The 26,385-nt window shown below is 41.2% G+C and overlaps 2 protein-coding genes across 12 annotated transcripts in view; both read left to right on the top strand.

The window, feature by feature from the left end:
- Window positions 1–16,441, top strand: part of LOC141948144 (uncharacterized) — a 34,841-nt gene extending 18,400 nt beyond the window's left edge. Inside the window, exons 1-4 of one of the 5 annotated variants that reach the window (XR_012630377.1) lie at window positions 47–194; window positions 691–1,121; window positions 7,897–8,055; window positions 15,704–16,441. Coding sequence is in view for 1 of the 5 variants with exons in the window: in XM_074880232.1 (XP_074736333.1) it covers window positions 15,704–15,717 (14 nt within the window). In the remaining 4 variants the exon portion in view is untranslated. Of the gene's footprint in view, window positions 1–46; window positions 195–690; window positions 5,321–7,896; window positions 8,056–15,703 lie in introns of those variants that run through there. The other 4 variants (XR_012630375.1, XR_012630374.1, XR_012630373.1 and 1 more) reach the window with 4 other exon arrangements.
- A 540-nt stretch (window positions 16,442–16,981) lies between these two features.
- TRAPPC8 (trafficking protein particle complex subunit 8) overlaps window positions 16,982–26,385 on the top strand; it is a 55,570-nt gene continuing 46,166 nt past the window's right edge. For 4 of the 7 annotated variants that reach the window (XM_074880180.1, XM_074880144.1, XM_074880154.1 and 1 more), the window contains exons 1-3: window positions 16,982–17,338; window positions 23,094–23,288; window positions 25,935–26,018. In XM_074880180.1, the coding sequence (XP_074736281.1) occupies window positions 17,182–17,338; window positions 23,094–23,288; window positions 25,935–26,018 (436 nt within the window). In that variant the 5' untranslated portion in view covers window positions 16,982–17,181. The remainder of the gene's footprint in view (window positions 17,339–23,093; window positions 23,289–25,934; window positions 26,019–26,385) is intronic. The other 3 variants (XM_074880172.1, XM_074880163.1, XM_074880189.1) reach the window with 2 other exon arrangements.

Raw genomic sequence — 26,385 nt, 5'->3', positions numbered from 1 at the left:
GGGCGCCGACCGACGCCGCCCCGGCTCGGCCCGGCTCAGCGCCGGGGCTGCGGTGTCGCGGGTGGTGGTGGTCACTCTCCCCTGTGCTGGGACAGCGGCGGAGGGTACCCCCTTTTTTCAACAGAATTGTGCTTCCCCTGAGTGCGGGGGTGCTGTGGGAGGGGAGGGCGTGGAGGTCTTGAAGTATCCGGGAGGTAGGCGCGACCTTGAATTTTTTAAAGCCTAAAAAGCGACAAAATAAAGAATAACTGTATTTGTTGTGACTCCCTCTAATGCACACTTACAAAATACTAATATTATTAAGAGAAATTGCAAAGCTGGCGGTGACGCTGTTTTAACTACCAAGGCGTGTAATTGTTGAGCAGAGATGTAACTGACAAGGCACTTAAAATAGTGGTAGGCAGGGGTAGGTTATCTTGAAACAGATAATTCAGTCAATGGGTACTTTTTAAAAATAAATATTAACACTGGAGATGGCATTTTCTCAGATGTGGACAGCAGTGGCCCACATTCATTGTGCCAGCATGATGGACCATCAACTACCACTGTCAAAGAAATTATAAAATTATATTAAAAAATTATAAAAAAAAAAATAAACAATGACAATAGATATTTGGGAGAAATTTCTTTTGCTCTACTTGTAAATTTAGGTTACAAAGGACCTTGATTCTCTATTTTACCTGTTTTCAGCCTCTTCTTCACCCAGTACTCACGATAGCTGTGATGGGGATGTCTGGCAAATATCAACACTGGGCAGTACAAGACACGAGGCATATCCTTGTTTTGGCAATGGACACCGATGTAGGTTAATTTTAGTGGCCGTTAAGATGCCCAAGGACTGCTGAGCTGTGGAAACAAAGCTGTGATTTTTCTCGGTGTGTTTTCTCACATCATGCATCCCTGTGCATGGAGTTTTTCTGCCCGCAGTGGAAATGGCTGATGAAGTCAAAGGAGAATCCTGGAAGGAGCTCAACATGTACAAACATCACACGGTGGCCTTAATGCAGCTGTCAAAGCAACCTACCAAAGCAACTGTTGAGTTATTTTTGCCTGTGATGAATAAAGATAAAAGCAGATTCCTTCTAGGTGTCCCCAAGTACGTGAACACCAGAAGAACAAAGGTAGTATTCCCGCTTATATCTACATGTGCTGGAAACTTCATGATACATTTAGTAATGCTCATAAGTGAATTGGGATCTGTCTAGGTTTTTCTCATTTGGCTAAAAGTTGTATCTGCTGTTAGGTTGGAATTGGTTTTGGGCAGTGTATTTTTTATTATGACAGATTATTTTTTCTTTAATATTGAGGAAATTTGAATATAGAATCATAAAAGCTAATATCTGGGCATGTCTCAATATATGTATATATTTTCCAGTATCCAACATATTTTCTGTAACTTAATATTTTTACAGAAGCAAAGTCAAGAATTACCCACTTTTGAGTAAGAAATAAAAAGGGAAATGCAGTAGATTTGGCAACTCCAAGATGAAAGCATCAGCAAGTTTTGTATCTTTCAGTTTGCATCTGGACTGCAGTAAAACTAGTAATCTCCTGTCAAAGTAATTTTCTTGGAAACTTCCATCACAGATTTGGTTTTGGAGAAAGATACCACCATTTTCTGGGCCCAAACTGTGCAATGATGATTATCTCATATAAACAGCTTTTACAGTCACATTATTAACTTGCCAAATCAAATATGTAATGACAACAGAAGGACAGAAGTATTTCCTGTGCTTACTGTTTACTCATATGCTACTCCACTGATAAATAATAAAGGCAGATCTGAGAAGAACTATCTCTCATCTTAGGTAAAAACCACAAAAATCAGGACAGCAGTATGCATTGTTATAGAAACGGCAACAAAGTATGTTCCAGCATATGTGAAATCTTGTCAGTCAGAATCAACTCAATGAATTTCCTCTGTCAGTTACTGGTTTTCTTTAGTATCAGATAAATCATGAGGAAAATAATACCATGCCACTGGCTGAACTCTAATTTTGTCTATTGCTGCGTTACATTTGGTGTCACTTGGTTAAGATTTAGATCTCAGTTATACTGAAATGTAATTTCTTTGCATGTCATCGCATTAATAATATAATGTGATAAAATGTCATTAGCCACTCTAAGATAATTAAGTGCAAAGGTTATAAAAGAAAATCAATCAGGGACTAAAACTGTGGGGTTTTCTGGTAAATCACACACTCATTTAAAATCTGACTTAATGTAAGTATGAATAATGTATGGAAAACATTAAATCATGAAGGATAAAAGTAAAATGCATTTGAAAAAAGCACCAAATCCCCAAAATAAGCCCCTAAGTGCCTGGCAATAATATGTGAAATGGGCATTGTCATCATTGACATATGGAGAATGGAAGTCTCATGAAGACAGTGGTAAAACTACATTAGAGATTTTAGGAGTTACCAATGATAATTTTCCAGTACCAAGTAGGTGGTGTACACACAGACCTGACTGTGATGGGAAGGGCTGGAATGATCTTAAGGCTGCAAGCTTGCGGGGGCGTGAAGATCAGTGCTCACTACCAATTAGATCAAATAAGGGCAGACACAGTACAGGCTCAGCCAAGATCTGTTACATGTGCATGTGTTTATGGCTGAGTAGGCATTTACAGATGTGTATGTATTTACTTAGATACACACATACAGATAAATTGTCTACATCTGCCTGATTAGTCTCCTAGGAAAAAAAAATAGTTAAGAAATAACAAAATCTGAGAATGCATTAGAGGAGAAACTTAACAATATGAATGAAAATCAGGGTGTGTATCAGAAAGCTTCACTACATAGTAAGTGTTCCACAATATTTTAAATATTAAAATGAGGAATTTTATTAAAACCCCTTTCTGGAAAAGGGAGGAAGGACAATAATTAGAAGTAGATAGCAATCACATATATGTCAATAAAAATTGCCAAATTAAGCCAAAGAAAATTCAAGCCTAGTAAAACTAGAGACAATAGAAGGAAATCTAAAGTACAAGCAAAAGAAAGTAAAACAGCATCTAAGACTTTGTACTAGATTGATAGGAGAGTGCTAATGGTGCGAAGAAGGGTTCAACAGTTAGCTACAGAATTTGGTAAGCAGCAAAAGGATATATTTATATCTGATCAGGCTATTGGATATTTTGCCAGCCCATAATGACAATGTAAGTATTAAACCACATTAATGAGGAATAAATATTCTAAAAGGAAGGCAGAGAGAACTTTCAGCCAATAATCCTAGAATAGTTGGCTGAGGAGTTTTCTGTGTTGCTGTTAATTATTGTTAATAATTCTGAGCATACAATGGAAGTCCTCCAATGCTGGATTCAAACGTCATGGTTGACCTCATCAGTTATAAAATGTAAAAGATGAAGTTCAGTCAATAAAAGTATATTGATGCTCGCTAACATGGTTTTAGAAACAGGACTTGGCAAGCTGAACTCAGGTTGTACTCTGATGAACTTACAAATATAATTGGGTTTTGTAACTGCGCTGATGTAATACACTTCTGTAGGGTATTTAACTTTGTCTTTCATGGCCTTCAGACTAAAATAAATTAACATTGTATAATATGAATAAGATACACAGGAAATAAGAAATGTGTGTGACAGATCTTCCAAAGTAACATCAAAAACATACATACCTGACCTTAGGTAATATTTTTATGAATAATCTGGAAACAAATATAAAACCACCAAGTGACTGTATTTGCAGGTGCCAAAAGCACAGATGAAGTCATAAATCATAATGGCAATGGACATCGCACAGGGTGATCTGGCTTCCAGGATAAATTGGACCCATTCAAAGAAAGTGAATCCTAAAAAATTGAGTGCCATCTCATGTATCTAGGGGAAAAAAAATGTGTACTGTACTTCTGGAAGAGTAACTAGTGGCTGAACACAACCTAGCAGCAGGGTGGAGAAGCAGCATGTGCTTTCCCAGTGGCACTGCTATCAGTGAAGGCAGATGACTTCTGATAGGCATAATGACAATGAAAGTTTCAAATGAGGATATTTATTGAATTAGATTTACTGCTCTAAGTGCAGAACAAGTGAAGGAACTCCTGCCTAGTGCAATTCACCTAAAAAAGTTTTTTCTTAATCAAGAGATAGAATTAAACACTTCAGCATTGTTTATCTGAGTGCTGTGCACTTTTTACTCATTTTGAAAGAAATAGCTGCTGTACACCACTGTTCAAGTAGGGCAAAGCTGGGCATTTATTGATTCATATCAGGCAGCTTTTGGTACTCAGACATAAAAAAATGTCAGTATTTTTCAGTTCTTTATTTTCTATTTTTGAGGGCTTTGAGTATCATTAAACTAAGTATTCTGGAGAGTAACAAAACTTTAAGGAGCTTGTTAACCCTGGAGTGACAGTGATGCTCATTCATGAGTTTTTAGACAGATTTCCCAAAGAGGTTAAAAAATATGATAATCTTCTCTGTGTTATATAAATCTGTCTGGCAGCGCCTGCCCTTGCTAGAGCCTCCACCCTACGGCAGAGCTGCTCTGTCAAGACTTGAGCCTTCTCCCATTCCTCACCCAGAAACGGTCCCAGCCCCATCTGTGAGCACTGAGCTGCTGTAGCTGCTCCAAACATCAGTGCAGAGCCTCCCCAGCACCCATCACTGAGGCATCCCTGGGGCTTGGGGACCAGGCATCCTCCCCCAGTACTCTCCACAGGGAGGGTGTCTTTAGGCTGGTTGTTGGGGCAGGCTCAAGTAAAGAGAGAGAAATATCTTATGAGAAGGCTCTAGCAGGTGGTATCTTGAAAAGGCTGAGCTCGGCCTGCTAGCTGGTTTTATTAGCTCTGCTGACATCAGGAAGGGCTACCAAAGCCATGATATTTGCAGAACACAGTCTCCATTGAAGGGATAGAAGCATAACTTCGAGAGAGAAGAGCTGGGAACATCATAACATGATAAAACACAAACCAGTTTTCCTTCTTGGGCCCTTAATATGGCTTCACCGTCCCTTCAATCAAGACATAGCATACTTCAGATAACCCATGCCCACAGATAATCTGCACAAAATTGCATTAAGGAGATGAGGATAATCTAAGGGGATGAGACAGTGCGACAGTTTCCGAGCAGAGGCTCTGGGATACATTTCCCCTGGTGTAACCTGAGCGTGCATATAATGAACGCTGCTGCTGAACCACAGAGCATTTTCCCACCCACGCATAAGCCATGGTTTTACAATTGAAAATACATGCTGAAGCACAACAACGGATGTTTGTTGACTGTCCTAAAAAGAGCACACTGAGCTGCCTTTCCTCCTTGTTCTAATTAAAAGTGCTAAGATTGTAGAGGATTTCCTCATATGAGTTTCCTGTCATTTATGCAAGTCAAAAAGAGGCAAGTATTTCCCACTCCTCAAAGGGAGACACTAGAGCATGCACATATGTCAGGCAGCAGTGCTGTTGCCTTGAAATGTGAATTTCATTTTCAGTGAGCTTCCTTACATTATGACCCTTCATCTATTTACCTGATTTTAATGAAACTGTTATATGAGAAAGTAATCTCTGACAATGGTATTAGTCGTTACAGCTTTCTAAAACCATAATGTCCTAACCTTTGTTAGAGTGAGTCACAAAATTAAGTAATTGGTTAAGATCAATTGAACACATTGGTGCCTGGTGACAGCATGTGTTGCCATGAAGCTGGTTTTATTTTCATTGTGTATTCTCTAACTTCTGCTTGTACTTTTAGGAACTATAGTTCTCCCAGGGAAAACCCTTGTGAATTCAGCTAAAAAGATAAGCTATATAAGCACAGATATCTGTGATGGTTGGCATTTTAAGAGAACGTTTAAAATCTTTTTGTTAATTTATGAAATTATTTGGCTTCCATGGAAAAGCAGCAATGAGAAAAACCAGTGCCTAAAATTTATTTTTTGTTATCAACATATAGGAAAATAATCTATTTAAAGGCAACTAACTTAAAAAACTTCCTTTGGTATTTTGATTTCCCTGTTCCTCATATGTGCCTCCAGCTCCGACCCTATCTGTAGCTGTGGCTTCCACACAGATTCACCAACAATCCCACCGCAGCCCCAGGAGCCTTCCCTTCTGCCTGTCCTTCACTTACCCTCAGACTATTGCTCTGTCTTCTTCATCTAACTGAGATTTGGGTGCAATGCTTTTTCCTTGAAGTGTTGCCCTTCCAGGTCCAGCTTGGTACATCAGTGTGGTTTTTTTTTTTCCCAGTGTTCATTGCAAGCTAGTAAGCCATGTCAGCTGGCTTAGCTTCCTAGATTTTTCTATTGCTTTTTCATGGAGTATTGCCTGACCAGTAGCACTCACTGCTTTCCTGATCAATTTGAAGTAGAAATTATTTGTAATGAGTAAATCGGTTTTCTTTTTTCCTGTGCGACAATGCACACTTGTGTGAATGTTCAATTTTCTGTGTACCTACACTGTGTTTTCCCCTGAGGAAATTTCTCCTGGAAAGGGACCAGCAGGCCTGAGTCTGTGGCAAGCTGAGGGATCTAGACAGCTCGTTCCACCAGGCTGGGCTTTTGGAAAGTGAACCAGAGTGAAAAGAGGCCCCAGGAGTAGCATGAGCAGGAGGGAAAGGGGAAATGAGCTAACACAAAGTCTTTAAATTATTTAAAAAGGGTATAGCCACACAGACCCCACTCAGATTAGAGGCACTACACCTCTTTGCCAGTATCAGCTGAGTATATGATGACTTTGATGAAGTATAGTAGTTGTAGATCTAACAGGTAATTTCTGGTCCTCGAGAAATGACCTAATTAATCTTTTTCTGGAACAAAAGTTGAAATTTTGAAATCTCCCACCAACTGGCAATTTGAGGGGAGAAAAAAACTTTGAAGTCAGCCAGAATGTTTAATTTTAAAAAAGCTTCTGTTTTGACTTGGTAACGTCATGCTTTTGGTGTGTCATTTATGCTGTAATATGAAATACCTTTCTGAATTAAATGAATTACTAAATGTAAAAATTTAAGCAGGCTGTTTGGAAGTGGCTGGAGAGTTTGGACTTTATTTTGCCATGGCTGGTACAGGACACAAAATGTGGAAAAAAAAGAGATTATATCCTGTGGTCATGGCTTTCCAGTTTGGGAGCCAGCACTGTCAGATTCAAAGCTAACATACTCCTTTTCCTTCCTCCATTTCCCTTCTTTCCCAAACAGCAAAAATATAATTATCCATTCGATTCTAGTTCCTAGCAGGGAGGATGATTCTCTCTCATGTTGTCATTGTGCTGTCTGGAAGCTGCTGGAGTGGAGTGCTCTGACTCCACCTCCCCTTTGCCCCCCATCTCTTCCCAAACTGAGGACTACATCCCTACAAATACTAGAGGAACAATCAGGTCTTGTGCACTGAATTCAGTGGCTCCTGGTATAATTCAGATCAGAATTAATTCCCTTAGGCTTCAAATGATTACACAGCAATTCAGAAGTTGAATAATATTGCAGAATAAGCATAGTATTGCTCACGTACAGCAGGAAGACTTAAAGCAGAATAATAAATCTCAAGAAACAAAAATACATGTTCTTTGTTTCCCTGTTGTCCGCCCTTTGCCTCACCATTACTGAGGAAGCAGCTCTAGTGCTTTCAGTGCAGACAGTAACAGATGATTGAAGTTACCCCCAGAATGGAGCTGAGAGAAGGTAATATGTGGCTATGTCTACATTAGCAAGTAGTGTATCCTAGGAGGACTGAATTTTGTAGACTGGAACAACTGACACTTTTGAGCTTGTGGACTGGACTCCCATTAGCAGTTTGAGTGCAGTAGCTGTCCATGGCAAGCGTTTTCTAGTTCAATTACATCTAAAACCACTGCTTCATACAAACCCAAGGTGCAGTGAGCAAAGCATGCTTCTCATCCAAAACAAAATAGTGCCAAGTTATATCCTGCATTTTGCCTCTGCAGGTCTAGTTCACACCGTCTGAGGGACATTTCATCACCTCCTGGGTAGTTTTGCAGATGGCTGAGGTCACTCACAGCCCAGTGTTCCTTTAAAAGGGCTGGTCCCATCTCCTGCCTGGAGCCATGGCCGCTTTCTTCTGTTTGTGCAGCTTTGGCCAAGTGGTAAGCTGGACAACTTCTTAAAAATAAAGTTGATTTCCCAATGTGTTAGTTCATTGTTCCAGCTGATTATGCTTCTACTTGAGATAGACCTATGGAGGTAAAAAGTGGTAGCATGAAGTGAAGAGAAATTGGGGGTGGGGTGGGGGGTGGAACTGCTTTTTTTTTGTCTGTAGTTGAGGCTTAAGTTGGCTTCAATTACTTGCGCAGCTGTTCCGTAAGTAGATATCCACATGATGGCTCCTAAGATAAATAGAAATGCTCAGTAGTTGTTCTTACAGCTGATTTTATTCAGCAAGCACCATGGTTAAAAGATTATTAAACCAAGTAAAACTCATAGATTTACATGCTATTTGTACTGTTTCATCTTTTCCTAATCTCTTCAGACACAGAGAATGAAGGAATATGTAATTTGAAGAAACCTTTTCCAAGAGAATTTTTGATGGTGCCATTAGTAAAAAAATATCTTGAGTAGTATTTCTCTTTTGCTTTTCTCCTGCTCTTCAATTTTTTTGCCAGTCATGATAGTTTACAGTCACGGAGAGTCTAAACATGGCACTTCCTAGGAATACTGCAAATTCTGTTCATTAGAACTCAAATAACAAAGTGTTGGTTTGGAAATATTAATCCTCACACCTTTTTACATAGAATAAAGTTTTTAAAATTTCTTTTTATTCAGTCAGCCTGTGGTGTGATAGATGAATTGCATCTTCTTGACTATTGCGACTATTAAATTATAGCAAGCTTCAGACAGCCTTTCTGTGGCTACTTAGTTGTTTCTAATGCATTGAAATACCTTTTACAGTGAAAATCTGCACTGTTGATTCAAAGACGAATTTCTTTAAATGATGAGGAAAAGTTTATTTAGTCTTTTTGCTTTGTTTGGTTTCTTAAATGTGGTAAAAGAAATCTGTTTGTGGAAAGACGGAGAGAAGATTCTAATCATATGAAAGACAGGAAATCTTGAATTGATTTTATCCCCTGGAGTAATATCTGGTGAACAATGGAAAACTGTGATATTATCATCCCAAGGCATTTTATTATTATTGTTTGACTTTGCACTACGTAGCACTTTATTTATGTAACTAAAAACCTGGGAAAAATACTCCTTGTGAGCCAGGAAAATATTGGTTGCTAAGTGAGAATCTACTGTTTGTCTCATTTTCATCTTCTTCTTCTGTCTCCAAGAGTAATTACTTAAATACTTAAAGCAGAAGAGAAGATCCAATTGAATACAACAATAATGTGCCATGATTCCCTTTTAAGAAAAAAGATGAGACAAAATTAGTATTAAGATGTCTTTGCAAGTTCCTCTGCATTAAGCACATTGCCATTTGACTCAAAATATTAAAATGTAACTGAATAGCAAGAATTTGTAAATTCAGTATCTCAACACGGCTTGCACAGGTAACATGAAAATTTGTAGCTTCTCTGTGGACACGAGTAACAGAAACTCGTATGCTAGGAATATTGCATCTGGTCTTAAACCACATCAAACCTGACTACATAGAAAGTAATGCGAGGATGATAGCTTCTCAGTCCCACCCTGCTGCTGTCCATGCTAGCAGGCAGCAGCACTGCTGGCACTGGCTGCGGTGGCCTGGGGTGGCCGGGGGCACCAGTCCGGCTGGCAGTAGTGGCTTTCATGGGCAACAGGCCCGCCTTGGCGTGAGCCCCAGCTCCTGTACCAGCATCATGCTGCTGACAGAGTGTGCTCTCAAATTGCTTTGCAGTGACTTACAGGAAGGTTGGTTTTTATACATGGTGTGGTACGGCTAATTTACTGTAATTTTTTTTCAAACTAAACTAAAAAGGTATCTTTGGGTCAGGATTTATTTATTGTTTTGCTATATAGCATGCTATAAAAAAAGAGAGCTTTATGTTAGACAGAAAATGCTGTTTCTTTTCATGGTATACCAAGGAAAAGCTTTTTTTTTTTCTTTAATTTAGAGGCTTTTCATGTGAATTCACCTCAGGTGAACAGATATAGTATGTTCATGATTACATCATGAGAAGTTCTGAAATCACATATCCACTTGACAATGCATTTTCACATCCCCAGCTGTCTCCACATTTAAGTACTCTAATTATTGCCCCAGTGATTTTTTTTTTCTTTTTCTTTAGATTGCTTAAATTTAACATCACTCTGACAGCAAAGCTCAGTGAAATCAGAGTGGAAACTAAAGAACTGGCTTTAATTAACTGGTTTTAATTCATACTTTAAGTTATTCGTCCTTAATTCTGTGTATGTGTATTCTAAGAGCTTGCCTTGCAGTCATGTGACATGTACCTACTTGCTTTTGACCGCCTACAAGTTGAAGCTGCGTACTACCCATATACTAAGCCACATACTCTAGTATACATGTTGATATAGGGCGATGTTACGTGTAGGGCTTTTGCATGTGACTAAGACTGCAAAAATGAAACTGGTTTGGGGAAATTAGTTCAAATAGTGCCTACACATTAAGAATCAGTTCTTTAGTCAGTCCTTTGTTAATTTAATGACTCAGTCTCATCAAGTGGGGGCAATATCCCCAGGAATTCCTCTGACAAAGGGCCCCCCAGAATCTGGAAGATTATCCAACTACAGTTTAAAGAAACATACAACAAGGTAGAAGTCTCTGAGATCATTAGGAAGAGAGAAGTATGAGAGGTAGTGTGTGAGAGTGAGCGAGCGAGCTTCACTTTTTCTTACAAGGAAATTGAGAATTGAAGAGAGATTTCAGGGCCTTGGGGAAACTGATCAAGGGGTCGGGGGCACAGGTTGTGTTCTCCTCCATCCCTCCAGTTGGGGGGATGGATGAGGATGAACACCGAAGAACACAGCAGATGAATTCGTGGCTTCAAGACTGGTGTCACCGTCAGGGCTTTGGTTTTTTTGATCATGGGTTGGTATACAGGGCACCAGACCTCTGGGCATTAGATGGGATGCACTTGTCCCAGAAGGGGAAGAGGATCTTGGGGCAGGAGTTAGCTGGGCTCATTGACAGAGCTTTAAACTAAATTTGAAGGGGGAAGGGGGCAAAACACCAGCCCATCTGAAGTGCATGTATACCAATGCACACAGCGTGGGTAACAAACAGGAGGAGCTTGAAGCCATGATGAAACAGGAAAATTATGATGTTGTGGCTATCACAGAAACATGGTGGGATGTCTCCCATAACTGGAGCACACCAGTTGATGGCTACAAGCTCTTTAGAAGGGATAGACAAGGTAGGAGAGGCGGTGGGGTAGCACTGTATGTTAGGGAATGTTATGATTGCCTTGAGTACAAGTGCAGTGAAGACAGGGTGGAGTGTCTTTGTGTTAGAATCAGGGGGAAGGCCAACAGGGCAGATGTTGTAGTAGGAGTCTACTATAGGCGACCCACTCAGGATAGAGAGGTGGATGAAATATTCTATAGGCACTTGGGTGAAATATCACGATTGCTTGCCCTTGTTCTTGTGGGGGACTTCAACTTCCCAGACATCTGCTGGAAATACAACACAGCATAGCGTGACCAGTCCCGAAGATTCCTGGAATGTGTGGGGGACAACTTCCTAACACAGCTGGTGAGAGAACCAACCAGAGAAGGTGCCCTGCTAGATCTCCTCCTTGTGAACAGAGAAGGACTGGTGGATGATGTGGTGGTTGGAGGACGACTAGGGCACAGTGATCATGAAATAATAGAGTTCTCTATTCTTAGAGAGGCCAGGAAAGGGCTAAGCAGAACTGACATCCTGGACTTCCAAAGGGCTGACTTTGTCTTGTTTAGGCACCAGCTTGACAGGATCCCTTGGGAGATGGTCCTGAAGGGTATAGGGGTCCAGGAAGGCTGGGCGCTCTTTAAGAAGGAAGTGTTTATGGCTCAGGAGCAGGCAGTCCCCAGGTGCTCTAAGAGGAGCAGGCGGCAGAGAAGACCACCCTGGCTGAACAGGGAGCTTTGGCTGCAACTCAAGGAGAAAAGGAGAGTTTACAGCCTTTGGAGGAAGGGGCTAGCCACTCACAGTGATTACAAAGAGGCTGTGAGGCTATGCAGGGCAGAAATCAGGAGGTCTAAAGCCCAGCTGGAAATTAATCTGGCTTCAGCAATCAAAGATAACAAGAAATGTTTCTATAAGTATGTCAATAGCAAAAGAAAGACCAGGGAGAGTCTCCATCCCCTGCTAGATGCTGAAGGAAACTTGGTAGCAAGTGATGAGCTGAAGGCTGAGGTCCTTAAGGCCTTCTTTGCCTCAGTCTTTAATAACAAGACTAGTTGTATTGAGGGAATCCAGCCCCCTCAGCCAGATGATAGAGACTGGGAGAACAACCCCCCCGCAATCCAGGAGAGAGTCAGTGACCTGCTACATCACATAGACACACACAAGTCTATGGGACCGGATGGGATACACCCGAGGGTGCTGAAGGAGCTGGCTGGGGTGCTCGCCAAGCCACTTTCCATCATTTACCAGCAGTCCTGGCTGACCGGGGAGGTCCCGACAGATTGGAAATTGGCCAATGTGATGCCCATCTATAAGAAGGGTCGGAAGGATGATCCAGGAAATTACAGGCCTGTCAGCTTGACTTCGGTGCCCGGGAAGCTGATGGAGCAGCTCATCCTGAGTACCATCTTACAACACATGCAGGACAACCAGGGGATCAGGCCCAGTCAGCATGGGTTTATGAAAGGCAGGTCCTGCTTGACAAATCTGATCTCCTTCTATGACAGAGTGACCTGCTTATTGGATGAGGGAAAGGCTGTGGATGTTGTTTACCTTGACTTTAGCAAGGCCTTTGACACCATTTCCCACAGTATTCTCCTGGCAAAACTGGCTGCTCAAGGCTTAGATGATCGCACGCTTTGCTGGGTAAAAAACTGGCTGGATGGCCGGGCCCAAAGAGTTGTGGTGAATGGAGTTAAATCCAGTTGGAGGCCGGTCACGAGTGGTGTCCCCCAGGGCTCGGTTTTGGGGCCACTCTTGTTTAACATCTTTATTGATGATCTAGACGAGGGGATCGAGTGCACCCTCAGTAAGTTTGCAGACGACACCAGGTTGGGTGGGAGTGTTGATCTGCTCGAGGGTAGGGAGGCTCTGCAGAGAGATCTGGACAGGCTGGAGCGATGGGCTAAGGCCAACTGTATGAGTTTCAATAAGGCCAAATGCCGGGTGCTGCACTTGGGTCACAACAACCCCCAGCAGCGCTACAGGCTTGGGGAGCAGTGACTGGAGAGCTGCCAGTCAGAGAGGGACCTGGGGGTGTTGATTGACAGCTGGCTGAACATGAGCCAGCAGTGTGCCCAGGTGGCCAAGAAGGCCAATGGCATCCTGGCTTGTATCAGAAATAGTGTGGCCAGCAGGGACAGGGAAGTGATCTTACCCCTGTACTTGGCCCTGGTGAGGCCGCACCTCAATTAGTGTGTTCAGTTTTGGGCCCCTCACTACAAAAAGGACATTGAATTACTCGAGCGTGTCCAAAGAAGGGCAACGAAGCTGGTGAAGGGTCTGGAGCACATGTCGTACGAGGAGCGGCTGAGGGAACTGGGGTTGTTTAGTCTGGAGAAGAGGAGGCTGAGGGGAGACCTCATCACCCTCTACAACTACCTGAAAGGAGGTTGCAGAGAGATGGGGATGAGTCTCTTTAACCGAGTAACAAGTGATAGGACAAGAGGTAATGGCCTCAAGTTGCACCAGGAAAAGTTTAGACTGGATATTAGGAAGTATTTCTTTCCAGAATGGGTTGTTAGGCGTTGGAATGGGCTGCCCAGGGAGGTGGTGGAGTCCCCATCCCTGGAGGTGTTTAAGAGTCGGGTTGACATAGTGCTGAGAGATATGGTGTAGTTGGGAACTGTCAGTGTTAGGTTAATGGTTGGACTAGATGATCTTCAAGGCCTTTTCCAACCTAGTTAATTCTGTGATTCTGTGATTCTTTATGATCCACCCTGAGGCATGGCTGGGCAAACCCTACCGTTTAACCCTTGCAGCTTCAGATCTGACCTTCTGCTTCAGCCAGCATGTCTGTGAGTCCAAGGGTCACCTGGGCCACATTCCAGCCATCATGGCCTTTGGTACATACGGGCTTGGTACCTACTTGAGGCCCCTGCCACAGTTCTTACTGCCTTGCTGTGTAAAATCTTCCTTCAGAATTGTTTTTTACCTTGTCTTTTGGGAGAAAGTGTGTTGATTCAGCACAGGATGAGTTGTTCTTTCTTCTGTCCATGTGTGCTGTTGTTTGCTCATCTTGCAAGCTGCAGAAGGGCATTTCAAGAACTATTCCTGATCTCTGGAAGGCAGTGAAACTCAGAGGGCTACCTGTGCATGGCAGATTGTAGGGACCACCGCCTTGGACACCTCAGCCTCATTCTGTCAGCAATTCGTCTTCCATACCAGCGATGCTGGTGCAGAACAGCCAACGCAGAGGATCACATCGTCCAGGAGGCTTGTGAAGACCAGAAGCAAATCCAATAGTTGAGAAATCAGGGTCCCAGATTAGCTTTGAGGAGTTACAGAATCACAGAATTGTCTAGGTTGGAAAAGATGTGCCTTCTGCTTTGTAAATAAAGGTAATATTATTTGAATCCTCTTTGATGACACCATTTTTAGCAACATATCTGGGATACAACACCCTGTGTTTATTGAAGACGGGGTTGTTTATCCCTCCTTAGTAGGGCAGGCAAGTCAGAGGCTGCACCAAAGGTTCTCAGTCATGGGAAAGCACTACCTTGTCTCAGGACAGCACAGCCCACGAGACCGCAGAGCTACAGGAAACCAGTGGGATAGAACCGGTCTTTTGGACAGGGTCATACTGGGAGAGAACATCACAAGAGGGAGAAGTTCTAAGGACCAATTCCTGGCTAAAAAGAAAATGGGTACAACATGTTTTCATACACAGAGAATAAATTTTGAGAACACAAATGTAGGTTTAGAATGCAGAGCTGCTCCATTAAAAACCCAATGCATTTACAATAAAAATGAACAATTTCTTGCTCTGTAATGACTACCGAAGATCACTAATAGCCACACGAAATTTGAATCTCTGCCAGAAATTTGAACAGAAAATTGAATCTCTGCCAGAAAGACATAATGATAGTCAGAATTTTAGAATAATTTTCAGTGTCAAGTCATGTGTGACCAGGATTGGGACTTCTTCTGATCCACTTCAATCTACCAAACGTAATTCGTGTACTGTTTTGAAGTCATGGATTAAGAGGAGTGGGGGAGAAGCACTGTTCTTTCAAAGCGCCCCTGTGGAGGTCATACTTTAAAGTATCTGGAAAAACATTGTTTTGGAATAGCTTTGGGGAATTTCCAAATGTGGCTAAGCCATAAATATTTGCAGAATGTTGGCCTTCACCTTGTTCTAAAAATATATCAGTCAAAATATTTTTTTTCTGCAATATTTAGTGGCTTTTGGATAACATTCCCAAGACTCAATCCTGAAAAACAGCAAGTTGTATGGCCTGTTTTTTTTTTTTTACTGACTACATTGAATTTTTTCCTCCACAGAGGAAGCTGCTGACCCAATTGATGTAGATGAATGAGTTAACACTAGTTTCCAAATTACTGAATTTGTCAGGGAAGACAATGAGATATATTTTTCTGAGTTTTATTTGGTTTTCAATTAGGATGTATTAACTGTGTAATATCAACTTTACAAATAACATCATTTTCCTTTTGCTTTTTCTTTTCAGGTTCTTATACATGAAGATTTACCATGGAGATCAGTTGCACAGTAAAAGTACTTCTGGCAGTGGGAGAAATAATGAAGCTTGGCTTCTTACACCCGTGTAAATCATGCATCTGAAAAATAATGTGTGATCTCCCATTGAATCTAAGCGACAATAACATCTCTGCCTCTGACATTTGCATTTAGGAAGGCGTGATCTCATGTTTCAAGTGTTCCATCAGAATAAGCTCTCTCTTCAGTACTTACCTGGCTCATTTGTAAAAACTTCCCTCTTCTGACAGGCCATTCAAATACTCAGGAATTGGCTAATGATTTCCAAACCTTACTGTTGAAATCATGCTCTATTATAGTCTTGTTAAGCCTTGATTTCCAAAGACATAAGGGCTTTGTTGTGATGTTTACAAGCCTTCTCCTAAGGGCTGTCCCTGACAGCATGTTAAAACCCAACCCTACTATAGTACTCCACATTTGTGAAGAACATATTCAAAATTACTCATTCTTAATCGTCACTGATCATTGCTGTTGTCTTCCATGTCACTTCCTTACTCAGGCTACAAATGTAACAGCAGGACTTCATATAATATCATGCTTTAATAGGCAAATCTCGAAAATGTTATTCTGCATAATTTTCATTTCATGCATACAATTGAGCAGTGACAGGTCCGCCAGAGCAACCCCAAACAACTCTACTTTTTAACCATTCTGGCTTTTTTTTTTTCTAAATAAAATCTCCAGAACTGGTTTTCTCGGAGCGTTAATAGTTCTGCATTAAACCCCTCACCGCCTAGCAAAGCTCTGCAAAATCCAACTTCCCCCTCCCCCCGCAGCCCGTTCGATAAGCAGTGTCTCCGCCGGACGAGGAGCCGCGGCGGCGGTGTGGCTGTGGGGGGGGTGAGGCGAGCGGCCTGCCCGGCAGGGCGGCTGGCACCCCGGGCGCTGAGCGCCGAGCCACGGGGAGGGCGAGGGGGCGCAGCGGCCGGTCCCGGGGGCCAAACGCCAACCCTCGGCCCCGCCATAAACCAACCTCCCGGCAGCCCCCGAGACCGCCCGCCCGCCCGCTGTCTCAGCGAGGCGGAGGCCGTTGACGGCGGCCCCCCGCGCCCACCCCCCCTCGGAACGCACCAACGGCCCCCGGTGGGGGGGAGCACACAAACCACCCCCCTCCGGCCACCGTCGCCTCCCCCTTCTCGGCCACTTCCGCCCGTGCGCGCCCCGCCCCGGCCACGCCCCGTTCGGCCAATCACATGAGCGAGCGCGGGGGCCGCCGGGAGCGGGCGCTACCCGAGGGGCTCGGCCGGGGCGCAACATGGCGGCGCTGGCCGGCTGCTGAGCGGTCGGTGGCTGCGGCGTCGGGGCTAGGCGGCCGGAGCGGGAGCCGCGGGGAGGCAGCGGCGGGCAGGCGGGGCGGGGGAAGCCGGCGGGGCCGGGCGGAGAACAGCGGAGGAAGGTGGCGGGGCCGGGTCGGCCCCCCGGGCGGCGGCGATGGCCCAGTGCGTGCAGTCGGTGCAGGAGTTCATCCAGGACTCGTTCGTGCCCTTGGTGGCCGCGCTGTGCAGCGAGGAGGCGGAGAGGCTCACCCGCAAGAACAGCTTGAGCTTCGCCGAGCTGGTGAAGCCCTTCTGCCGCCTCACCTCGGAAGGTCGGTGCTGGGAGCGGAGTGGGGAGCGCGGCTTGTTTACGCGGGGCGGGGAAGGCGGCGCCGCTCCCTCCGCCCGGAGGCTGAGGGCTCCCGCCCGGCCCGCCGGAGCGGTCCTCGCCGCGTCTCCTTCGCCCTGCTGCCCGGCGAGGATGAGCCGAGCGGAGACGGGAGGCGAGATCTCTTTCCCAGGGCCGTGGCGGCGGCCACTCGGTCGGGTGTTACCTGGAGCGGTGACAGGCTTTGCGGCGTTTGCCGGGGCTGCCCCGGGTGGCTGCTAAGTCTGTTTAATTTTCTTCGATCTCTTTTACTCTGTGGAATCTTGGAAGTTGGGCTTTGCCTGGAGACATCACAGAGCACACGGCTGAAGAGAAAGGCGTCTGTAAATCTAGCTCTTCCAAAGGGATCTTTTTCTTTCTTTAAAACGACTTTACTGTTATCTGGCTAATACTTGTACTTGACTCTTGCTGTAGATCTTGGATTTCACACTTGTGGTAAGGCTGTTAGTAAAGTACTCAGTCGTTGAAAGTATAGTCGGCATTTCAGAAACATTAATTGTCATTTCAGTTATAAGTCTTTATTTTCTCTTATATGTAGTTTTATTTTATATACCTTTTTGTTGATGTTTCTGTAAGACCTGTGCAAAGAGAAGGTGGGAATTGAGCTGGTTATGTGGCATAGGTGAAATGACCGTGTAAAGTAGCAGCAAAACTGGAAATCGACCACTTAAGAGGAACAATAGGATTCTTTTACTGTAATGTTTTAACTTGCTATCTGGATTTTTTTTTTTTAAATTTAACTAAACTGCTTTTTAAGCCACTGCTCATCAGAATAGTATGCTGGACAGCAACTGAAATAGAACTGCTCGTCAGAATAGCAATGCCGTGACTGACATTTGTCAGATTTGTTTTCTGACAGACACTTAGCCAGACTTCAGTCTTTTTGTGTCATGTGTTGAGGAAACAGTGCAAGAAAGGAAGCTTAGATTAGGAGTTAGATTTTTTTGCATTGCTGTTTAAAAAATGACACCCACTTAAAAGCTAGTATGTGTTAAAAAATTTGCCTTAATTCTGTGTCAAGTCTTAATAACTTAATAACTATAACTTGTTTATGAATGTTTTTCCCTTTGTTTAGCAACAGTCATGAGCTATGTGAGAATTGTGTAGAAATAAAAATAATAAATGCAGAAGCTTGCATCCTTGGCTTTAAGTTACTTAAATATCTCCTTTAGGACCTTTGGTGAAAGGCTTTCAAAATGCATCTAGCAAACAAAACCAGGCAAGCTATTCAAAATGAAGCATTCACTCTGAAGAATACTTAATTCTGTTGTTGCTAAGTTGTAACTATTTTTGTTTCAGCTATTGTAGCAGGGAACTTGCAAACCTGAATCATCCTCAGTAAATGTCTGTAAATGAAGATCTCAGTAGTATGTTGATGCATATAACCAAACTAGTCTTCACTCTCTTTTAATAAAGGAGTTAGTTATGCTAAAGGTTAGACTCCCTCCCTTGATATAACGTAAGACTTTGAGCTTATTACTTGAGAGACTGATACTGACTTGATTTTTCTGCCACCTTCGAAAAACTTGTGAAGGAAAGCTCCTCTGCTTGATTTTCAGGATTTCATAGTAATTTTTAATGTTTCTGTAATTGGTCTTTTGCAAGCTCTGTCATGTAATAGTATAAATGAACAACACCTTCATGAACTGCATCTAAATCCCCATCATATAGTTTTCATTACTAATTTTGCAAAGGTTACTGTTGTGATGAATCTTTGAGAATGGGCATCCTTGCTGTTCTATGTAGGCTGCCTAACTTTGACAGTCTGAACCATCCCCTTCAGAACCTGACCCGAGGGTCAGAGAACTAAGAAGCTGAAGGTTGGTACGGTGGGTTTTGTTGCTGCACTGCTCTCCGTATATTCTGATTCAACAGGCCGCAAGCCTGGCTTCAGTTCTTCACTCCAAGTGTGACTTCCTCTTCTAGCTTCATGGAAAAAACATTACTGCATGCTATATGTAACTTCTTGTGGTGTAGTTCAGTGCAATAGAATTTCTTGAAGTTTGTATAATGGTAAGGAATTTCTCTAGCTCCAGAATTTGTGGAGCTCTGTGATAGGGAATCATGCTTGTTGGAGTCTGCACAAACTTTGTTGCATAGTGACACTGTTAACTGTATCCTGTGAACAAAACCTGGAAACATAGGATGAGTTCTTAAATTGCTCTACCTTAATAGTTTGACCGGACTTAGCAGTAAAATTTTTCCATGGTGCTTTTCATGTCTAATTAAGAGGAAGAGAAGTATGATTAGTGATCTGATCATGGTACAGCAGAATGTGTGTACATTCACATGCTTCCACAACTGTGTTTCACTTCTTATGATTGCTTATGAAGCAATGTCTTCACTTTTAAGCACAGTTTTTCTTAAGGGAACATGAAATGCTGTCCTTTTTTTATTAACACTCCTGTACTTAGTGGCTGTTTTAATTTGTAATGTGAAATTGGGTAGGTTAGTATTTAATCTCTTTAGAAATAAGCTGTCCCTTGTACGTCTGCAAAATTTTAAAGTACATGCATTACTTCCTGGGCGTTCTCATAATTTGAAGACCTTAGTCACTGGTTTGCTACTGCATTTTTAGAGTCCTGTTACAATACAGATTTTTCTCTGAGGTTTAGGATTTACATAGTTCATGAGCCTGCTGAAGGCTGCATGTTCATTAGTGTTCTCACTTAGAAAAGCAGTGCAGTTATGAAATTAATCTCCTGATTTATGTGCAAAGCAGTTTTGATACACAGAAACTAAGCTGAGCTTTTTAGTGTGTATGTATCATCCTTCACACCTTAACAGAGATGTGAAGGCCCAGACTACTGCTTGATTCCTCAGCTAGTCCTAAACCACATGCTTCCTGTGGTTGCTCAGTCTAAGGAGACAAATTATATCTAATTTCAAGTAGAACCCCAGAAACATACATGATGTAGTGGGGGGGTGGTGTTTCTGTGCTAATGAGTATTAATGTACTCATCAACTTCTGCCTTAAGTATGTGCTGGAAGTAAGGAGGTGTAATGGGAACACTGCATTTGATAAGCTTAGTTTATTGTTAGGAATTCCTTTTTCATAAGTATTTTAGTCAACATCTGAATATTTTTGACTTCTGATGAAAGATCTTCTTCTAATATGTGTTCCTAGTTCCACTTTTGACAAAATACTTTCCAAAATGATCTTATGAACACATGAAGGAAATGTGTAACACTAGAAATTTTGAATTGGATATTGAGGCAAGAGCGTTGTGGGGTTCCAAGTATGTCCTTTATGTCAGTCCTTAGCATTGCCCATATACCAGAAATGTCATCTACGTCCTGTATGGAAATGTGCTTGCTCTTCATTATTATGGCTGTTACATTTTAGGAGAGACAGCAAGGATGAGTTTTAGTGTTATAGCTGCACTGGTAAAGACAACTAGTCGTTTGTCCCTCCCAATTTACATTTGATCTTTTCAGTAATCATGCGGCAGTAGGGTTGATAGTTTACCTATGTGATAAGATGAAAAAAAACACCTCTCCTCCTTCAGTTTTCTGATAGAAATGCTGAACCAGATGAATTAAGCTTAGCCAGCACAGTTGCTCTCCTCTGTGTTGATACAGCCTTATGATGAACCTGTTCAATCTGAAATTATGGAAGAGGTGTGGGGTGCTGTCCAGGAGGGGACTAAAGACTTAAGTTTCAGACCGTCACGGTGCGAATTTTGTGGTTAGTTGCAAGACAAAGGGCACAACAAGAATTGTCCTTTGTGCTGCCTTTCGTAATACAGTGATTTATGAAAATGAAATGCAAGGGAGCAGAGGGCTGTACTGTGAAGCACGTGGTAGCATTGGGTGTCTTAGGTAGCCATACTCAATGCATCCTGCCTGCACTTGCAGTCTGGCTTGCTTGGTTGTGCTTGTGGTTTGAAATAGGGAAAATAAAATGAAAAATCAGAGCAGACCCAGAATTGTAATGTCTGTTAAAAATGTCATTAATACTTTTCAAAAAAAAAAAAGATGCCTTGAGGGAACAATTTTCACAAAGATACTACAAATGGATCTCTGCATTTACGAGTCATGTGAAAGTCAAATTATTGCTTATGGTAAAATGTAACTTTGTCTGTAAGATACAAAAGAGATTGCAGTCCATTCAGACTTTAGTGAGGAGATCACAAAAGTAGACCTTAAGTAGAAAGATGGGCCAGTACACATAAGTGTAAAAAAAACTTCAGTTTTCTTCTGATTAATCATTTTTTTGCTTTTCAGGAGACTGACACTTTTTTGAAAAACAACAAAACAACCAAAGCAAATCAAAAGTAGGGACTTGTGGAATAAAAGCAATCACATATCGTGAAAGAAAAAAGTGAAACTTGACTGTGATGATATTTCTTAAAGCATATAGAAAATAAAGGCACCCTACATATAGCTGCCAGTTATATGGAATTTCAACTTTAACTTTCAGTTAAATACTACTGTTCATTAATCATCTTGCTGGACTGTTCCGCTGCTTTGTCGTTTAGGCTTGCTATTGACCCCTTTGCATGGGCTTGGGACTCTTTCTTTGGTGGTGTTTTCTGTCTGATGACTTTGTTGGAGGAGTTGGATTTAATAGGAGGAAAATATTATTTGGATGAGTAACACAAAGCCAAATCAGCATAAGTTACTGTGTGTTAATAACATAAGGCTGGTATTGCCCTTCTAAAGGCTTGTTTTAATAATGAATCTATTTCTTTCTTGGAATATTATTTTCACTGGTAAGTCTACTTTTTCTAGATAAGCAACCTCTCCACACCAACAACTTACATGCTTGCCAGCTGATTGTAGTTCTGTCATAAACGCTAGGTCCGTGGACACTTTCACTGCTTTGTTGGCATTTTTTTTGAGGCTGCATGCAATAATCCACTATTTGTCAGGAAAAACTCTCATGCATAATTCTGAAATCAATATTACTCATAAGACTTTCTGGTTTTTAAACAAGCATTTAAAAGAGAATCAGGAATGCTGGTATTACTAGCATTGACTTTATTTGTAATGGATTAATTTTTCACCAAAGGTTTGTCACTCAAGAAATTAACTTCCTTTTTTTTAAAGATAAATCAGTCGTGTGATGCTGTTTGGAGAACAGGGGAGTTCTAAAATAGTTTATTTTTTTAAAAAACAAAAGCAACCAAACCCCCAAACTTAAGCTAATCATACCATAGTATTAAAAATGTAGGGATATGTTCGTTTTGGATGACCTAATACTATGATATTCCTGTCAAATTTCTTGAATGCTATTATTGTGTACTGGGGTTTTCTTGGAAACTGGTGACTCCTTGGAATGTTAGATGCTATGTGAAATCCATGCATGGTTACTATAGGCTTTCTGTGCAAGTTGAGTACGTTCCACAAGGGAGGGGGTGCAGCAGTGTAGGGATTTTGAGTATTTGTGGATTTTGAGTACTTTGTTACTCTGAGTAACAAAGCTTATAAGCTTATAAGCTAAGATCCTATGCTACTTTTTCATCAGTCTGCCTAGATGAGCCTAATGTTGAACATAAAGTAATTTTTTGTTCTTGCCTTCCCTCCACTCTGCTTTTAATACTCAGGTATTATGGACTGTGATCTAAAATTGATGACGGAGAGGTTTAGTGAAGAAAGTGATCTTTAAAGAAGAAGAATCTGTTGGAGAAATAGTAACTTATGGTAGCTATTTTAACTGTTACACGCCTCAACAAAGCTTTTTTTTTCTTTTTTAGTTCACATGAGAGATCCTAATAATCAGCTTCACATAATTAAAAATTTGAAGATTGCTGTCAACAACATTATTACTCACCCACCTCAGCCCGGTGCCATTCGAAAACTTTTGAATGATGTTGTGTCTGTCAGTCAGCCTGCTGAAGGACTAGTAGCTAATGTGATCACAGCTGGAGATTATGATCTCAACATTAGTGGTATGTAGCGATATTGTATTTTTCGTAACTTAAACTGGAATTTACTGTAAGGTTTCTAAGCTTGATTTCAACTTTATGGCATGTATTAAAATTGCTCTGAGTTGATCAGTTTTGAGTAATTGTTTTTACTGAAACTTCAAATTTATCAAATAGTTCTGGTTTTATATAATGCTAAAAGAGTGGTTGAACTTTATTAATAATTCTTAATGTTTCCTAATGTTGTAATTCTTCTGACCTAGTGTTAATCATCATATTTTAATGTAGAAAATACTCATTCTTTGGTTGTGTTAATAGCTCATCAGATGGGAGCGGTTTTCTTGTAACAAAACTTATGTACTGCCTTGTTACACTTGGTTGAATAAATATTCAGAACTTATTTATAATGTTGGTACTAACGTACAGCTTTATGTTGAAGTTAGTCCTCTGGGCTTCTCTTGGATTTCTTTTTAGTTATCGCTTAATGCATAGAGTTGTAATAAAAAGTTTGAGCAAAAACGGTTTTGAGGAAAGATGTGATTCCTTGTATTGTTTTTTTGCCATGAAACTCAGTGATTCATATTTCACTGTCAAAATGGCTAGAATATTGTAAAAATGCTTTTTCAGATGTCCAAGGAATAAGGCATTGTGAATAATACTAAATGAGACCTGATCTTGAGAGCTGAGATTAGACTCCTTCCAATTAAGACCCTAATCCATTAAAGCCTTTGATACGTACTTAATTCAAAGCATGTATGCATTGCCCTATTTAAACACGAGTTTTTTTATTGTAAAGTTCAGCATGCAGTGAGGTATTTGGCTCTGCTATAGCAAAAGACTGGCGAAACTTCATGAGGATTAGTGACTGATGTTGTAGTATGTTGATTTTTTTTTTATGTCAATGATGAAAAATTGCATAATTGTATGTCTTTGATACCTAATTTACAAGCCACATCCTCAACTTGATGTGAAATACTGATAGCAAAGGAAAAGACGAGCCTGGAAATTGTAATTTTTGAGAGCTATTGGAAACGGCACCCTTTTTCAGTTTTCATGCCCTCATTTATCTGTGAAGTTGGTGAATTGCCATGTTTTTGTGAATTTTTCTTGAGGGGAAAATCCGCTTCAATTCTTGTGATTGGAAGGCCCTGAGAAAGCAGAATGGTTTCAGTGAAGAGACTTTTCAATAACATGTCTAATGATCTCAGTTCAGAAGCAAGGCACTAGGAGAAAGGAAGAAAAATAGTGGCTATATCAAGTCATGCTTTGTAGTTGTAGAAGCAAATAACTCTCCTTTTGTTTTCCTTATTTGCTGCTGGAGCCTCAGATGTATAAATTATCACACTTTACAATCTTCTGTCTCTCAGTGATTAGGTTTGTTTCCATTCAGACTGGCTATATGCTTATTTGACAGAAGAAGAGATGTATAAGCTGTTTAAAATCATACAGAAGGACAAATGTAACAACGTTGTAGTTTAGTGGTACCCTATTTTAGGGCTGTAACACAAAACACTAGCAGTGTTCTTGATGAAACTTCGATCCTGTTACATTGTAGGAAGACATGAGGAACTCCCTAGCTTTTCTGGTTGAGTTCCTTTTCTACTCAGAAAAGTATGGGTATTTACCAAGAAACTTTTTTTTTCTCAACTTTGTTAGAGCGTTTTATTGAAAACCAATGGAAGCATTCATTTCTGGCAACAAAACATGATCTTTTTGGCATGGAAATGTAAAATACTCTAATGTGTGTTTTAATTTGCTTTTTTTCTTTTTGTGAATTAGTTTTGTAGGATAATGTTATTAAAACATACTTCCTTAATCTTTAATGATGATCAAGTGCAGTCTATTTTGGAAGAAGACACAAACATTGTTTAAGAAACTTACGTATGAGCGTTTCCAGCACTGGGGTCATGATCCTGTGCTCTTTTTTAGAAAAGTTTTGTAACTGCCATGGTGAATTGATTTACTTGTTTGCAATCCTTCTTTTTTACACTTGTTGTTTAATAGTCTCATAGTTCCATCATCTTGTATTGAGACCTGGTTGATTGCTGGAAGGGTGCTTATGTTCACTCATGCCTGCTTCTCCCATGTACTGGTGCATGTGGAGAGTGAGGAAAAGTGATTCCACCAAAGACTTAAATTTATTTGTCTCTTTCAAATAAGTTTTCATCTGGATCGCTTCCCTGGCTGTGTTTGTTCAGGGCTTTATGGTGCTAATGTTGGCATGCAGCAACACAGGAATATGATGGAGATAAGGGAGAATGTTGGGGCAACCACTTTCAGCAGATAACATCTTCAGTTACTTTAACTATAGTACCACAGGCTAAGAAATCTCAGAAATTAGTGTCTTACATTTATAGTATCATCCAACTAGAAAAAATAAAAATATCTACATATAATTTAATTCTTTACTCCGTTATAGATTTCCATTTCTATTCAAGCCCAGAATTTAGGCTGAAACAGAAAGGAATATTGAATTCTATTAAAGTACACTGTCAAATGTTGAGGAGCCTGAAATGTTCATGATTATGGTTAGCTGGAATCAAATGTCTTCAGTCCCTGATGGGCCTGCATGATATAGATTTTATGCTTCATGCTACCAGAGCGTAAAAGCCAATAGTGTGTTTGCACCTGACCCTTTTTAGTATAATAATATCATGTTTTTTCTATCAGATCGCTCAGTTAAAGCTAGTGTTCCTTGGTACAGTAATTGGAAAGAGACACTGATGGAACTGAACACATCCACGTTTTATTCAGGTATTTTTTTGTGGTTGGTGCCAATTTGCCAAATTGCCCTTTATTCCTTTCCATGTGCCCCATCCACCTTTCCTTACCATCTGCTACAACTGTTTAGCACTTTTCTTGGCGTAGATGTGTGTTCCTTCATTTTTTTCCCCCCAAATGAAAAATTGTTGGTGGTGGTTGTTTAATTTTTCTTTTAGTCACATTTCTACTCCTGTTAATCTAAATCATTTGGTCTTTCCATACACTCAGTAAGTGCAGAGTGGTGGCGGGAAATAACCTGATGCTGTAAAAGCACTGTCTTGTTTGATCCTATGGAACTGTATATTGTCACTGTTCTGTATTTCAAATGTAAATACTTTCTGCTTCTCTAGAGAACTTC

This window comes from Strix uralensis, chromosome 1 (genome assembly GCF_047716275.1).
Source record: "Strix uralensis isolate ZFMK-TIS-50842 chromosome 1, bStrUra1, whole genome shotgun sequence".
Lineage (NCBI taxonomy): Eukaryota > Metazoa > Chordata > Aves > Strigiformes > Strigidae > Strix > Strix uralensis.
The sequence above is the reverse complement of the archived record's forward strand: the minus strand, read 5'-3'. Positions and strand labels throughout refer to the sequence as shown.